The following is a 15,318-nucleotide window of genomic DNA, read 5'->3' as shown; positions in this document are numbered from 1 at the left end:
CGTGCGAGGCTCTTTACGGCCGCCGTAGGTAACCAGGCGGAGATCGCCGCCCGGCTGCGGCGTCGGTGAGGTGGGAACTGCTGTCCTGACTGGAGTAACGGGAGCGGCGGGACCTCATCGCTATGGCGGCGGCACCTGCGGCGGCCCATATGGCCGATGTGAGCTGGAAGATGCTGGAGCTGCGAGCTCGTTCTAAACGTTCAGGTCTGACCTCTCGGCTTGCCCTGAGGGGAGTCCCGGCGCTCCCTCAGCACTAACCGCCCCGTTCCCGCTCTCTTTCCCCTCGCTCCGCCGCCCTCCCTGGGGCTCTTCTCGTCCCTCCCCTCCCCGTCCTGGTAGCTTGGCGAGTCCTTCACTGCCGGCTTAGCCCGGTGGCCCCGGCGGGCCTCGCTGTGCCCCGTACAGCTGCCGCGGGGGCAGCTCACGGCCTAAAGGCCCTCACGGCAGCTGTACGGGGCAGGCGCAGGGCCCCGCGGCGGAGCTCCAGGCATGGGTGTCCCAGAGTTTCGGCGGGTTTAGGCGGTGTGGGGTGGCAGCCGGGTTGCGGAGAGAGCTGCGCCCGCTGGTGTTGCTGCGGGTTGACACAGCTGTCGGGACAGGTGAAGCGTTTTAAAATCGCAGGCGCTTAGGGAAAAGTAGTAGCTTTTGCCGGGTTTCCCTTGGATAAAGATGATTTTTTTTTTTTAACATGAGAATTTCTTGTTCTGAACTTGGACTGCGCGGCAGCTACATTCCAGCCTAAGGGAAAGGAGGATGTTTACCCAGTTGGCTTGAATTTCCAAAGTTCAAAACCCCCGATTTTTAATTTATTTTTTAAAAAATAAAATACAGCCTTGTTAGGGCTTTAGTTGTTAATGTTTTAATAGAAGCAGTTTTCTAAATGATCCCTGGGCTGTTTATTTATATGTCGTATGTGCTCATAAAATCCAATTGTTATTTCCTTATTTGCATATTTGATTGGTTCTATTGTGGTAATGACTGATCTGACAGCGTGAAAAGAAAACAGGGCTTCATGAGGGCTCTCGTACAGATTGAGTAAAGACTCGTCTGATTCATATGCGTTTAAAAATTCTACTTATGTATAGTATTAATTTGCAAAATACCGTTATTAAGAGTATTCAGTAAATGAGTTGTTACTTTGTGGCCAATTCTGATTACACAGTACTGTTATCTGGAAGTTGATTTATAAACGTAGCTATAGAGGTTTATAAAATAAAGTCTGGAACCTGCCTGTTAGCGGCATGCTAACTTTGGGATTCCCATGCCCTGTGACTGAAGAAAGCATTTGGAAGATTTTAACTGCTTGAGTTTTTTGCAGCTGCTGCTGCCTTCTATTTAAACATATAAGAAAGTGTCTTCTGTGATAATGACAGGTTGTTATTGAAGTTCACTTCTTTCTTGTCCTGTTCGTAGAGACTTTTTTGTTTAGATAGTAACCAAAGAAATTTATTTACTCAAGAAATAAAGATGATTTTAGTTGAAATGCTTTTCTGATAAAAGAGTTGCTTTAAAAATCAAATTTTATATATAATCTTTCAGGTAACATTCTTACCTAAAAATGAAAATCACGTTCTTGTCTATCAAACTTACTCCTGCATCTTTAGAAGTATGTTGAAATTTGTATAACTTACAAACTTTTATACTTCCCTTCTGGAACTGTCGGAAAGAGACATGGTTGGTGTAGTCATTGAAAGTGGCTGAAACACTCCCATACTCTTCTGAATTGGCTGAGGACTATGCTCAAGAGTCCCAGTTTACAAACAGTACTGTTTGGTTTTGGTTTTGTGGGTTGTTTTTCTTCCGCAGGATGCTTGGAGTAAGTTATAGTAAACATGGAATATAGACTTGTGGATGAATTGCACGAGTGATTCACGTTTTATAGCTGCCAGCAAAGTATCATTTAAGAACCTATCCTGTAGGAGGTAATACAGATCTTCATGTTTATGTGTATTAAATTATGAATTATTTTTTTGCCAGTAAACCCAAATTTTATTGGGAATTTTTCTTTCCCTTCCTTGACCAATAAAATAGCATTTCATTTGTTGCTTCTGTGATAATTAACAGTTCAGAGCAAATTATAAAAATATTTAATAGCTGGCCATTCTGCAACCCCTGAAATTTTGGTTACTTTAGAAAACATAAACTTCTTTAAAATTTGGAAAAAATGGTCATCATAGTTACAAACGGTATTTCCTTTTTTTGCATTCCAAACTGGAAGAAGTTCTTCTTCAAATAATTGAGATATTCAGTACCATAAGCAATATATATGACTGCAAGAAACATCCTAGTGTGAATTCCACATGGGATAAAAGCAACACTATGCATAAGCAGAATTTTAGCTATCCGTGCTTACAATTACTTAACACTTTTTTATACGCACTAGTTAAATCAGTATTTTTATTTAATCTTGAAATATATTAAATAGATCTTATTCAGCGCGTTTTGATGTTAGTAGCAAATTTCCTATTGAATAACAAAGCTACTGTGTAATGTCCAAAAGATGGACTTTGTATAGATTCTGTGATTTTACTCAGATAAGCTTTATGGAAGTAAAAGCAAAATAAAACCAATTTTTAGGGTAGAAGAGGCAAACATAAAATGTAATGAACCTTCGCTACCCTTTGTGCTGCACACACTGTCATGTTAATAACTCCACTAACATTGCTTTCACTTAATTTAATGCTGGTTGCCTTTAACATTTACTAAACAGTTTTGAAAATTGCTGTAGCTTAGCCTGAGACGTTTGTGATTAGCTGCACCAATTTGAAATGGCCAATTTGGATGATGACAGAACCTCCTCTGCGCATGCTTTTTTAAAATTTGGTAAGTGTGCAGTTCTGTGTTTTGTTTTTGTTTGTGGGTATTTAACTCAACAAAGAGTAATTGTGTGTTTTGTTTTTCATCCAGTGTTTTGTGCTAGCGTTTTTTTTAGCACTGTACAGTAGAATTTAAAAGTTTGAGCTCTTTCAGTGAAAATTTCTGAAAATTGGAATCGACTTAGATTGAAATCTACTGTTCAAATCTTCCTATTTTGTTTTGTGTTCTTGTAAGTATCTCTCAGTGTAACAATTTCTGAACTGAAATTTCTCTTTTAAGATGATGTTCATGTGAAAGCTCCATTGAGAATTGCGTTTAGATTTAACTCCTAAAAAATCCCAATGTGACTGATTTAGAGAAAAGAAGTAAAATTTCCAATAAGTCGTTGTTTCAGAGCTTGACTTTTGAAAATTAAGTGGGAGCAAAATAAAGCCCCCTGGCACAGATTCTCTTTAGAAGCTAGAATAGGTGAAGTTGTCAAGACCATTACTGTTTTAGCTCAATATATTTTGAAGAGTTTGACTGGAACAAATGTGTCCATATGTGAAGAAGCTAGCTGATCTGGGGAGAGCTGTGTAGGACTCTTGTTTAGTCTGTGCTGAAAGTCAAAAGCAGTGCTAGTGAGTGTTACTGGTAAGAGGATTTCGGCTCTCTCTCGCCACTACTGAGTCACTTGAATGATCCTGCCCTGCCTGTGGCATTTCTGTTTTGCCTCTCTTAATGTCAAAGGACATGTGAAGTGTTGACACCGTAATAAAAAAAATTACTCTTCCCTAATTGTTACATTGATACATGATGTTTCTGTTGTTATGATGCAAAATGAACGTTTTTAGTAGTTTTAGGAGTTTTGTATTGTTTTGAGTTCTCAGAAATGGCAATGACTGCCTTGAATATCCTGCATGGTTTCCTGTCTTGCTTACAACATTGGCAAGGCTTGTGTGGTAGACTTTGCTATTTTGGTGTGTTTTGGTTATGTGAATCTCCTGTGTACTGGGATGACGGTCAATGTTTATTTCTTGTGTTCAGTAACTTCTGTGTGTTAGTAGTTACTGTAAATCCCGAAATCAGTCATTTCTGTTAACTATAATGTACTGTAGAGAGAAGTAGAGAAAGGACAAAATAAAATGATACGTATTTTTTCTTTTTCCATGAAATTCTAATCGAACTAGATGTACAGTCTAATACATGTGGGTTTTTTGATAAATGATAGTTGAAAAGTTTTGTCACTTTAAAACTATTTAAATGAACTATTACAAGATTTTGCTTATTTTTATCTGTGTTGTTATCATCACTCAAGCTAGGTAACACTTTGTACCTTGTGTTTGCTCCTAATGTTTATTCAGATAGAGAAATACCTTAATACCTTTTTCTTCTTGCTCCCCCACCCCTCTCCTGGGCTTTCCTTACCATGTTTTCATTGAATTGTAGAACAGTTCAGTTTGGAAGGGATGTTAGGAGGTCATGTACTCCAGCCTCTTGTTCAAAGCAGGGTCAGCTATTACCAGTTTCCTCCTGTATGCAGTGATCAAAAATCCCTATCATCAGCAGCACAGGTGGTACATCTTAAGTTCATGGAATAAAAGTTCAGGTACTTACGTATATGAGAAGTTAATTCTCCTGCTAGTGGAAGTGTTTTTGAAAATAATTTTCTGAGATGACCTTGCTCAACTACATGGGCTTGGACTTAAAAGCAGATGTATTTCATGGCAGACAACTATTAGAATAAACTGTATTGTATCCAACAGTGTTTCTCTCCAGTACTGTATTAAGTCTGAGCTCAGGAGAGATTGCAGGAAAAGTCTCAAGGGAAAGGAAATCTGATGTTGGGAGGATGTGATTTGTTCATATGGTATCATTTCTTAAACTTTGCTGTGTGAAGAAATAAAATCCTCTTTGGTCCCAACCACTTCTGTAACATGAAGATGTTATTGCCCCTACTAATACTGGGTAATGAAAGTTACTGTGATCTGAGATCCAGAACCTGTTCATGTCTCAAGTGTTGAATTACATCCAGAACTACTGTTGCATTAAAGGACTGTGATCAGTTTTTATTCTCATCAAAACTGGAAAGGAATCTGGTATTCACAGCTTTTTTTCTTTTTTTCTTTTTTTTTATTTTTTGGTCTGTGCTGATTTAATTATGCAAGTAAACATTTTCTTTTATTTTTCTGGCATGTGAAATGTTGGAAATAACATTCTTGCCATGTTGCTTCCATTTGTTTGTGATTAAAGTTCAGGAGGGTATGTTTGGTTGTTTGTTGTTGGTTTTTTTTATAATTCTGTACCTTGAAAAATTTGAATAATGCATCCTTGTTGAAAGATGCAAATCTTTATCCATATACTGGGTCCAGAATTCCATTCTGATGCCTGTTCTTCTTTAATATCTGCAATTGCTGCTATCTTCAAGGATGTGTGTGTGTGTGTGTGTGTGTGTGTTCAAAGCTTCTGTATATTCGGATTTGGGAGCAGGGTTTCAAAATGTTGGCCATAGCTTTTAAATCTAAACATCTAGACAGTTTATAGCTCTTCCCTGAAGAGCAATTAATGCTAATCTCAAGTATAGGAATAAAAATGAAGTGGATGGGAAAGTACTTTAACATCAGGATGACATAATATTCTCAGCCTCCAGAGGTTGTATATACATGAGTATTTACACTGCTAATAGCTTACCTCAGAGAACTGCCCTTAATTTCCTTCAGTTTTGTGTTCTGCTTAGAAGAGCTAATTAAATTGTAATTTTTTCCTGGAATTGTTGTTCATTTGAGTTTCATCTGCTGGATAATGTTTTCTTATAGTTTCTGTATCTTAGCTAAGTCAGAAATAGCTTGTCTGTTTGTTACTGCAGCTCTACACTAGTAATTGATATCTCTGTTATCAGTTATTGGGCTGTTTCAGATTTCTTCCTGTTCTCTAACACTTTGAAAGGAAATTACTGTCGTCCTTAATAGTTCTTCAACTTGAAGAATGGTGAAATCGTGTTACTCTGGAACCTATAAGTGGTAGGAAATGAAAAAGGATTAATTTTTGCTTCAAAATATGGATATAGTGTAGTCAGTGCCGTATCTAAAGACAAACAGGGATTTAATTTGAGCTGAGATAAGGGTTTTGAGTTTTCTCTTATCAGATATTAAATCTATTAATGCAGGAAGCAATACTTCGATTTCCTGACTGTTTGTTTATTTAGTGTTTTTGAAGTAGTTACTGACTCGAAGCAATCAACTTCTGATGTAAGGAAATAATGGGCATACTTCGTTCTTTGTGGAAGAAAATCTGAACTACCATGTACACTACTTAAATTTTGTATAGGGTTGTTATACCGGTATACAGCTGAAGAAATATTAAATCAACAATTTTTTTATATTCCTTCCTGGCATATCTATTTATTTTCCTAAAATAAAACTCACACTGTATGATTACAATGAAACGCAATATTTATGAAAAATATTATTTGGAGTTAATGTCCTCATTCTGTGTGTTCTGAATGCTAACATACAAACTGAGAACTCAAGGGCACTATTTGCGTATGTCATTCTTTTATGTTTAAGTGTTGCAGAGTCTTGCTGCTGTCATTTTTTTCAGTTTTGAAACCTAATTTAAATATGTAATTGAAACTAGCTTTCTATGGCAGGTTTTTGTCTTGCTGAAATGAACTATCAAATAGATTTTGGAGAAGAGTAGAGATGGGCTTTTTTTAGCTATCCTAAAAATAGCTTCCACTGGGTTATGATATCGCTACAAAACCGCACGGAAGGAGCAGCTAGCTTCATGTTTGTCCTATCTGTTCCTTGGTTTTCATTAGATTGTGATACTAATGAAACATAACTTACCACAGGATTTGTCCAGGAGAATGTTGTAGACACCCAAGCAAAACCTAAACTATATAGATGCTAATAAGGAATTAATGAAGAGTATGTGGAAAACTTTGATTTTTAAGTGTTCTTTTAAACAAGTTCTCCTGCTTGTAGTAGGACTACTTTTAAGGAATACTTTCAAGGCATAAAACTTTACATTTTGACAGTTTTCGTAAACTTTGAATTCATTTCACCTTTTTCTTTCATCAACAGTCGACTATGGCTGTTTTAATTTATTTCTGCTAGAAAAGTTTCAAACATCTAAAAGAATATCATTTGTAGATGGTGGTGCTTTGACATTTTCACGCTGTTTATTCTGTTCAGTCATCTTTCTGCACAAAGTTGAAATCTTTGAATGCTCTGAAATAGAAGAATGTTCACGATAACTTTATTTTGTTTCTCTGTTGGCCACAGAGGGTCACAGATTGTCTGGTAAGTATGTAAATTAGAACAATTTTATTTTAGAAACTTTGACTTGTGCATATAAGTGTGTGCCTGTGAATACTCAACTGTTTTCCATGGTGCAGTGCTGGGGTTAACAGTCTGCAAGAAAAAGACATTCTGAACCTTTTTCACACACAAAGGACTGTACGATGTGTGTGTTATACAGTTAACAAATTTAAGAGTAAGAATCTTTATTTTGTCTTCAAAAATCTAGTAAGTAACTATTTGTCATAAATTTGCTACTTTTTATGCAATAAGTGACTTACTAAAGAATTTTTCCTATGCATATTCTGTTCTACTTTCCCTGAATCACCTTATAAAACTGCAATTATTGCAGGTCACTGTATTGTGTGCTTTTGCAAGATAACTGAATATAACAATATAAATTATGTATTTTCTAATGGACGGGAATTCCTAGGCAAAAAGAAGCAGAAAAATAAAATTGCTTTGAAAAATTGATTTAAATTGGGTTCGGAATGTTGATTTTTAAAAAGAAGATGCATTCGGTGTGGTATATTACAAGTTTTTCTTTTTCCATTACAGAACAACTTCATTTCTTTTAGCTCTGTCTTTTTAGGCAACTAAAATAAATTGGAGTCTCTGTGCTTCCCTCTCAGGCCCTTTTCCCGTATGCACGTGTTGTTTGTAGCTTAACCTCTCCCAAGGCGGAAAGGAAGGGCTCTAGGAGAAGCTCAGAGGTGGTGGTCGACCTCTCCAGAGAATCCATGCTCAATAGACCCACCAGAGTCTGCTCAAGAGGGGTGGATTTTTTTATTTTTTTTTTTTTTCAACTACTATGACTGCAAAGCAAAAGTAATGCTAATTTGGGGCTAATCTTGAGGGACAAGAAATGTTTTCCAGTCTCCCCACCACAGGACTTGATTATTAAAGCCGTGGTCACCATCCCACACACATTCATTTCATTTGGATGAGAGTCCTGTATGTAGACAATCTCCTGTCTAGTGCCTGGATATGTGCTGGGAGTGTGAAAGAGGCAAGTTGCGTAAGAGCACTCTGCTGCATCGTGCCAGAACTGCTTGGCTGGCTGGGCTTCCCTGGCAGTTCAGTTCTCCGAGCTTTTCAGAACAGCATGCAGTCCGGAAAGGGGAAATACTCATTCTTCCTGTTACCGAAAGGCTCTGTGGGAGCTCTTGCCATCCAGAATGCTGAATAAAGCCAAAGTGATTTGTGAAAGGAAAGCAGTATGTTACTCTTAAATTAGAAGTTGGAAATGGTTTACCCCAGTAATTTTTAAGAAATCTTGTCTTTCTGATAGGTAGCTCATGTCAGCTATTAGGAAAATGGACTTTTCAGGTGCAAATAGGGAAGCAGTCAATATGTGGGACACTGGGATGGAAGGATGTGGATTTGATAGCATTGTATTTCTCTGGAATATATGGGCTGTGTCTGTTGGATAGGTTGTTTAAGCCTTGGTAGTAGGGGAGAACAAGCTAACCCTTTTTTTGATTCAAGACATGAAATCAGCTCGGCTTATTGAGGTGGTGGGTGAAAACGAGGTTAGGATAGGGAAAACACCGATAGTGTTGTACATGGTCACCGTTTTAGAAGGCAAGTAGGAAAGGACTAGTTAAATTTGGGCTACTTTTGTCCCTCTTCCTTTTGTTTTTCTACATATCTGTCTGTAGCATACTTCTAAGAAAATATTCCTAGAAAATTCTTAACACATAATAGGCGATCTTCAATAATTAAACTATAAAGTCATGTAGCATTGGCTGTAGCTGAATATCTAGAAGGCACTGGAGATCCAGATGGAGGTCTTGTGTGTGTGGACAGATACCATCAGAAAAAATGCATGTAGAAATCTATTCTCTGAGACTACAGAAATTACAATTCTTTTTGTTTGAGTTGAAATTCAATAAATTGTGCTTTTATATAACAAACATGAAAAAAAATCATATTGCAGTAATTTGTAGCAATAGCAGAATTATGAAACTAATTCTGATCTTTATTTTGTTTTTTCTCTTCTTTTTTTCTAGGTTCAATTTATGAGCCACTTAAAAGTATTAACCTTCCAAAACCAGAGGGGGGAAGTCTGTGGGATAAACTAGATCATTATTACAGAATTGGTAAGTTAATAATTGTTCCTACCATGAAAGATTTTCAGTGTAACTTACTAAAATATTTACAGTTATGGTTATGACAGTAATTAGCTTTGTCTTAAAATAATATCTGCAGTCTTTATAAGGATTTTTATTTTCTGAGAGGTAAATGGTTCAGTAATTACAACTCCCCATAAGATTCTTGTGAGAATATAAAACGTTTGGATACTTCATACGTTGCTTGAAATATCATGACCTGCAAATAGTCTTAAAAATTGTCATCTATATTTGTCAAACTGTAGAACACATTCGGAGTTGCACCTGATGGTCTGGGATGGGGAGGGGTAAAGGTAATCTGCTGACAGTTTTTGACGCTTGAGCTAACCCACATATAAATTGGAATTGATATTTACATGTTAAATATCATTGCTACATTATTCCCACTTGACAATGGTTTCTTAAATTTCTGTTTGAAAGGTGCAAAAACTTGAGGGTTGAATTACATTTCCTCCTGAAAGTGAAAATGCACATTGGAAATACAGTCGAACTGTAAGACTGAATTTAGAATTATTTTGGATAAAGTGTTAGCCTGGTATTGTGGCATTAGCCAGATACAGCTGAGGAAACACTTAAATGGAGAAAAGCTTTCTTGCGGTACCTAAAACAGTTTTACAGGTGATCAGTGATGTCGTGGTTTAACCCCAGCCAGCAACTAGGACCACAAAGCCTCTCACTTGGCTGCCCCCTTCCCTCCCCCAGAAGGGTAGGGAGAAGAGGGAGAAAAGGAGGGGAAAGGGAAAAAAAACTTGTGGGTTGAGATAAAGACAGTTTAATAGAACAGTAAGGGAAGAGGAAAATAACAATAATAATGGTAAAAGACAAGCCACTCTCAATGCCCGGTGAATTGGTTGCCCACCCTGACTCCGCAGAGCCCCCGGCCAACCCCCATTTATATATGGAGCATGATGTCTGTGTAATGGAATATTCCATTGTTCTGTCTGTGTTCCTTCTCAGCTTCCATGGGAAGCTGAAAAAAGTCCTTGCCTAGTATAAACATCACTTAGCAACAACTAAAACAATATGGATTATTGACATGCCTTTCATACCAAATCTGAAAGACGGCAATCACTAGGAAAAAAATTAAGTCTGTCTCAGCTGAAAGCAGGACAAGTGAGAAGTTAATTTTTGTTACTAATGATGCCATAATATATTTTTGTGCCAAGATTTTATCTGGTAGGTAACTTATTTTAAGCCAATTTTCCTATTTTTCTTTTTATTATGGGATCATTTTAAGCCAAAAACATACACATTAAAGAAGCAGTGGTTTATTTTGATGGTTTTGAGTGCTGGGGGGTTTGTGTTATAATGAAATCCTGCCTGTATTCTAAAATCAGGGTTTTTCTTAATGGCTGTGCAATTGACTATTTGAAATTTAAGTTTTAGTCAGACAAAGGTATAGAATAGTGAACAATTTTTCCGTTATTCTGAAAATGTGGGGTGAGACCCCCTTCATTCAAATAGGTTTTTGAAGTGAAGTCTGAGTTGTGCTTTGTCTACCCACAGACGCCTTGCTCTTTGTAGATGCATTGCTTTTATCTTTCTTACGGAGGAGATGAGTGTTCAACTTACTTTTAATGCTTGACAGCACCAAATCTGTGGTGGTACTTGCTGTTTATCTGCTGGGCACTTATGTTGCGAGTGTCTGCTTCAGTAAAAATTTACTATTGAATATATACTTCATTTTAGAATAATTTATATTGACTTTTTCAGGTAACATTTTATCAAAGTTCTTGTTACAAGATACTAAGTCACTGAAGGAGGATCATGCAAAAAGCCATAAACCCCTGTAATTTTAATTTAAAATAATTAATTTCTAATACATAGACAATCAAAAGGCTTTTTAAAAATTGATCCTTGATAAAATTCTGGAAAAAAACCCCTACTTTCTTGTCTTATAACAGACGGGTTATTGTTAGAATGGTCACGTTCAAGGACATTAAGCCTGGTTTCAATCCTGTAGCTTGCTGGTTGTTACACAATTTTAGGAAAACAATTTCCCAAATGCAAAATATTAAAGTACAAAAAGAATGAAAGTAATATTTTTTTATTTCTTCTAATTGTTTTGATAACTTGAAAACTCCTGTCTTGTTCTATTTTTATGTCAAGGTACTGAGTTAAATGATTGTGGTCGTCCTTTACTTACTTGTTCCTTTTTTAAATATATTGATACAATCATCTGGCCTAAGTTAAATAATTTTTATGAGCGTAGAGTTCTGCAGAGTTTATTTAAATTACTGGGGCGGAGGCAGTTGACATACTATAGCCCCCACTTTTTTTTTTCATGAAAGGGAAATTACTGGGTTGCATTGTAGAGATTCTGTACAAAGTGGGTTGTACAAGAACAGAGCATATAGTGTTGAATACTGATTTTTTTGTAAAAAGGTCTAATTTGACTGAAAAAACAAAGTGACAAAATATTTTTTGTGTGTCCTTCTCCTTACCTTTCTTTTTATTCTGTTTTATGTTGTGCATACTCTAACAGGTTGTTCATCTCTTGATTTATTCCTGAACATCTGTGTAGAACCTGGAAGAAACATGTTGTTAATTCCATTTTTTCTTTTTTGCCTTTTGCAGTTAAGTCAACATTGTTGCTTCATCAAAGCCCAACGACAGGCCTATTTCCTACAAAGACATACGGTGATAACCGAAAGGCAAAAGTACATGACAGTCTTTACTGTGCTGCATGTGCCTGGGCATTAGCCCTCGCTTACAGGTGAATAACTTCTAAACTCATGTCTCTGACGTGTTACATTCTTTCTGTTATACAGCTCCTCGGGAATGTTTTAAAAGATGAAGCTTTATCAAAAATAGTTTTGTAAACCCATAGAGTTGGTACATGTTTCCAAATTAAAATATTTATGTAGCTTCTGTGTTAAAAAATGTCATTCTGCTTTGGTAAGTGAACATGTTTTTGCATAATTTAATTCATATCAATATTCTGAAACAGAGGAATAAATGCGTGTTATTGAAAATATAGGTTATTGTTGCAAACTGTACTCAGGAAATACTGCTCATTTTAAGTGCAGTAGGAGAGTTCAGAGCAGAAGCAGACTTGTTGCGGGTAGTAACAATCCAGGTACACGCAGGAGCCTGAATCCTTGAATGCTGGGAAATGTTTATTTGGGAAATAACGGTGACTATCATCCTTGCTAGGTACAGTGGCTGGGCAGTCTCAGTTGTTGGCTCTTATTTTCTTTTTCTTCCGTTTCCACTGTTGACTCATTACAGAAGTAGGTTAGGAATTTGTGTGCTGTAGTATGACCTTAAGAACTATAGGAGAGTTACCTCCCATATGAATTTATTCATAATTTCCTCTCCTTTAGGTCAAATGACTATGGAAATTGCTTTTTAAGATTTAGTATTCCTTGTTTCCAACATTGCTACCCCAGACACCCAGGAAAGCACAGACAGAGGTGGTGACAACCCAAATGTAGTGTTTTTAAGAAGGAAGATGGTGTGCAGATATTGAATAATTTACTCTTTTTAGTAATCGACTTCTTGTATTGAGGTAGCAATCACATTCTTGGACAAAATTCTGGTATTTCTTACAGAAGAAGGGCCAGAAATAATATGAGGAGCTACTGTTGAAGTAAAGATGATCTACTTAGATAAAAAGTTTTGAGTTTCTTTTTTGGCTCTATTTATTGCTTCAGAGTCTATACTTCTGACACCAATCTGAACAAAACATTAATAAAATTGTCTTCTGTGAAGTGTTACAAAATGATGCTTTTTGAAAGTGAAAACGTACAGAGATTTTACTTCTTTTGCAGAGTGTTTACTTCTGGAGATGTTATGCCTGAGATCTAACGGGTTTCAAAATTTTGAGAAACTAGCAAAAATTATAAGGAAATTAACATTCAGAATGCGTAATTATTACTTTCATTTCTTATATTGAAATATTTGCATCTTTCTTTTAATTCTTTCTGTTGGTGAAATAAAAGCATTTGAAAACAAAAAAAAAATAGAAAAAAAATTTAGAAGGAAGAATGGAAGGGGTGGGAGTGATTGTTTTGAATTTTCAGCAACTCATAGAAGAGAGTGGCATGATATTGCCTGAGTTATTCAGTCTTTAATTTCCAGTATGTAGAATCGTAGAAGATGATACATGAAATTTGTTGCAGGTTGAAGGAAGGTCAAAGTGGCAAGACAAATAGTTTGTGTTATTTCTAGTTATGTTCAGAACAGGGCCCTGAACTCCAGGTGCTGCACAACAAATTTTCTTTGATGGGGAAAGGTTAATGACTGAAATTAAGTGAATGACTAAAATCTGAAATGAGCCAAGATACAAGATGTATGGAAGGCTCCATATCTACCACATGCAGATTACTGTCTTTGACTCACACCAGTGCTACTGTTCACTTTCATAAAAGCTAAATTTCTTGAGAACATGTTAAGAAAACAAACACTGTTGTTGTGAATAGAGACAAAAATGTTTTAACATGAAAACTTCAGAGCTTTTACGTGTGGTTCTTACTGCTCTTTGGATTTATGATTATGTTGAGGATAAATCCTGCTGCTTAAAAATTCTTAACCTAATTATTTTGCATGATCTGGTTTTATTCCTTGTGGGGTTGCTTTCCCCCCCTTGTTTCAACTTTGTAATTGAAAGCAAGTATATTTCTTGTACCTAAGATTATTATTTGAATAGCATGATTTCTGAATGTGTATAGTTTTTGAAATTATCACCGCCTTCCTAATTTTCCGTGTAGGTAGCAGAACCTCAGCAGAAACTACTGACATGTTAAGTATTGTGCAGAAGGATATGTTTTGTTTGCAGTGTAGTTGTCTACTTACCTTTAATCAAATTAGTAACAGCTATAAAGTGGACTGAGAAATAGTAGTGAGCATATTATGCTGTTTTGCATATTTATATCAGAGACATGTTGTTGTAAGTTACAACTATGTAAGAAAACATTATTTTCACCCTGAAAGGCTCAATCAAAAACTGAGAACTGGAAAAGACAATGCATGAATGCAATGATCAAGGTTGTTTACACAGAATACATTTCTTATAGTTAAAATAACTTGGGATTTGGCATTGTTTTTAATACACATTTAGTAATATAGTAATTGTGAGTGTTATTTGATTTCACGGTATAAAAATACTTATGCATCTTGAAACACATTCCTGGACATTTGGAGTAGTGAACTTTCAGACTGTTGTATGCACAGCTGTGGTTTATCAGCATCGTCAAGAGAGTGACTGCTTGATTATGAACGGCAGATGTTTTTTAGAGTTAAAGAGAAATTGACTTTGTGTATTGGATCTCTCGAGGAACACAGAACAGTGGCTTGCAATGTTAGAATATCAGCAAGGATTACCTTTTTTCTTTTTAAATTTTGAAATGGGAATGTTTGTGTAAGTTGCAACAAACTGAACAATGTATTTATTTTTTTTATTAAGGAAGGATAGGGACGACTACAAATATGTTGATCTGAGTGTAGGTACCACTGTACAACAGTGTTAGTTAAATACTTAATATTCCAAAGCGCTAATGTGTCCTTTTTCGCTCTTTCCCCCCTAATGCATTTCCAATTTGTTTTATGAGTTATCTCTCTTACCCAGGCGTATTGATGATGACAAGGGAAGGACTCATGAATTGGAGCATTCTGCTATAAAGTGTATGAGAGGAATTCTCTACTGCTACATGCGTCAGGCCGATAAGGTAAAACACTGTAGTGTGGACACAAGCACTCACTTAATTCTAAGGGATTAATTAAACTGTGAAAACTGACTTCTAAATATAGATAAAATTCAAAAGGGAAATGCAGTATTACTGTGTGGCCGACCCAGCTAAGAACAGCTGCTTCATTATTGTCAGCATTGGTTTAGGGCATAGAAGGCACGAGCATTTTGCAAAGTAAGCGGCAGGGTATACTTGACACTTCTTTGGGTTCCTTTCGCGGTTATTTATCCCGTTTAAACATTAGACCGTTAGTAATCGGGGTTTTATGTCATTTTAGTGCTTAAATGGAAAGATGTGGAATTTCTTTTAGCTAAGGCTGGAGAGTTTTCTTTGCACTATTAACTTGGTTATTGCATTTGCAGTTGTTCTCCTTACCTAGGTGATCGTCTTGATTATTTT

The 15,318-nt window shown here is 36.4% G+C and overlaps 2 protein-coding genes across 2 annotated transcripts in view; one reads left to right on the top strand and one right to left on the bottom strand.

The window, feature by feature from the left end:
• Nucleotides 1-149, bottom strand: part of ITFG1 (integrin alpha FG-GAP repeat containing 1) — a 67,850-nt gene extending 67,701 nt beyond the window's left edge. Inside the window, exon 1 of the mRNA XM_009885085.1 lies at nucleotides 18-149. Coding sequence (XP_009883387.1) covers nucleotides 18-149 — 132 coding nt within the window. The remainder of the gene's footprint in view (nucleotides 1-17) is intronic.
• The window catches only part of PHKB (phosphorylase kinase, beta), an 82,032-nt gene continuing 66,863 nt past the window's right edge, over nucleotides 150-15,318 (top strand). The window contains exons 1-4 of the mRNA XM_009885084.1: nucleotides 150-204; nucleotides 9,110-9,199; nucleotides 11,807-11,945; nucleotides 14,799-14,898. Coding sequence (XP_009883386.1) covers nucleotides 150-204; nucleotides 9,110-9,199; nucleotides 11,807-11,945; nucleotides 14,799-14,898 — 384 coding nt within the window. The remainder of the gene's footprint in view (nucleotides 205-9,109; nucleotides 9,200-11,806; nucleotides 11,946-14,798; nucleotides 14,899-15,318) is intronic.

The sequence above is a fragment of the Charadrius vociferus genome, unplaced genomic scaffold (genome assembly GCF_000708025.1).
Source record: "Charadrius vociferus isolate BGI_N301 unplaced genomic scaffold, ASM70802v2 scaffold475, whole genome shotgun sequence".
NCBI lineage: Eukaryota > Metazoa > Chordata > Aves > Charadriiformes > Charadriidae > Charadrius > Charadrius vociferus.
The sequence above is the reverse complement of the archived record's forward strand: the minus strand, read 5'-3'. Positions and strand labels throughout refer to the sequence as shown.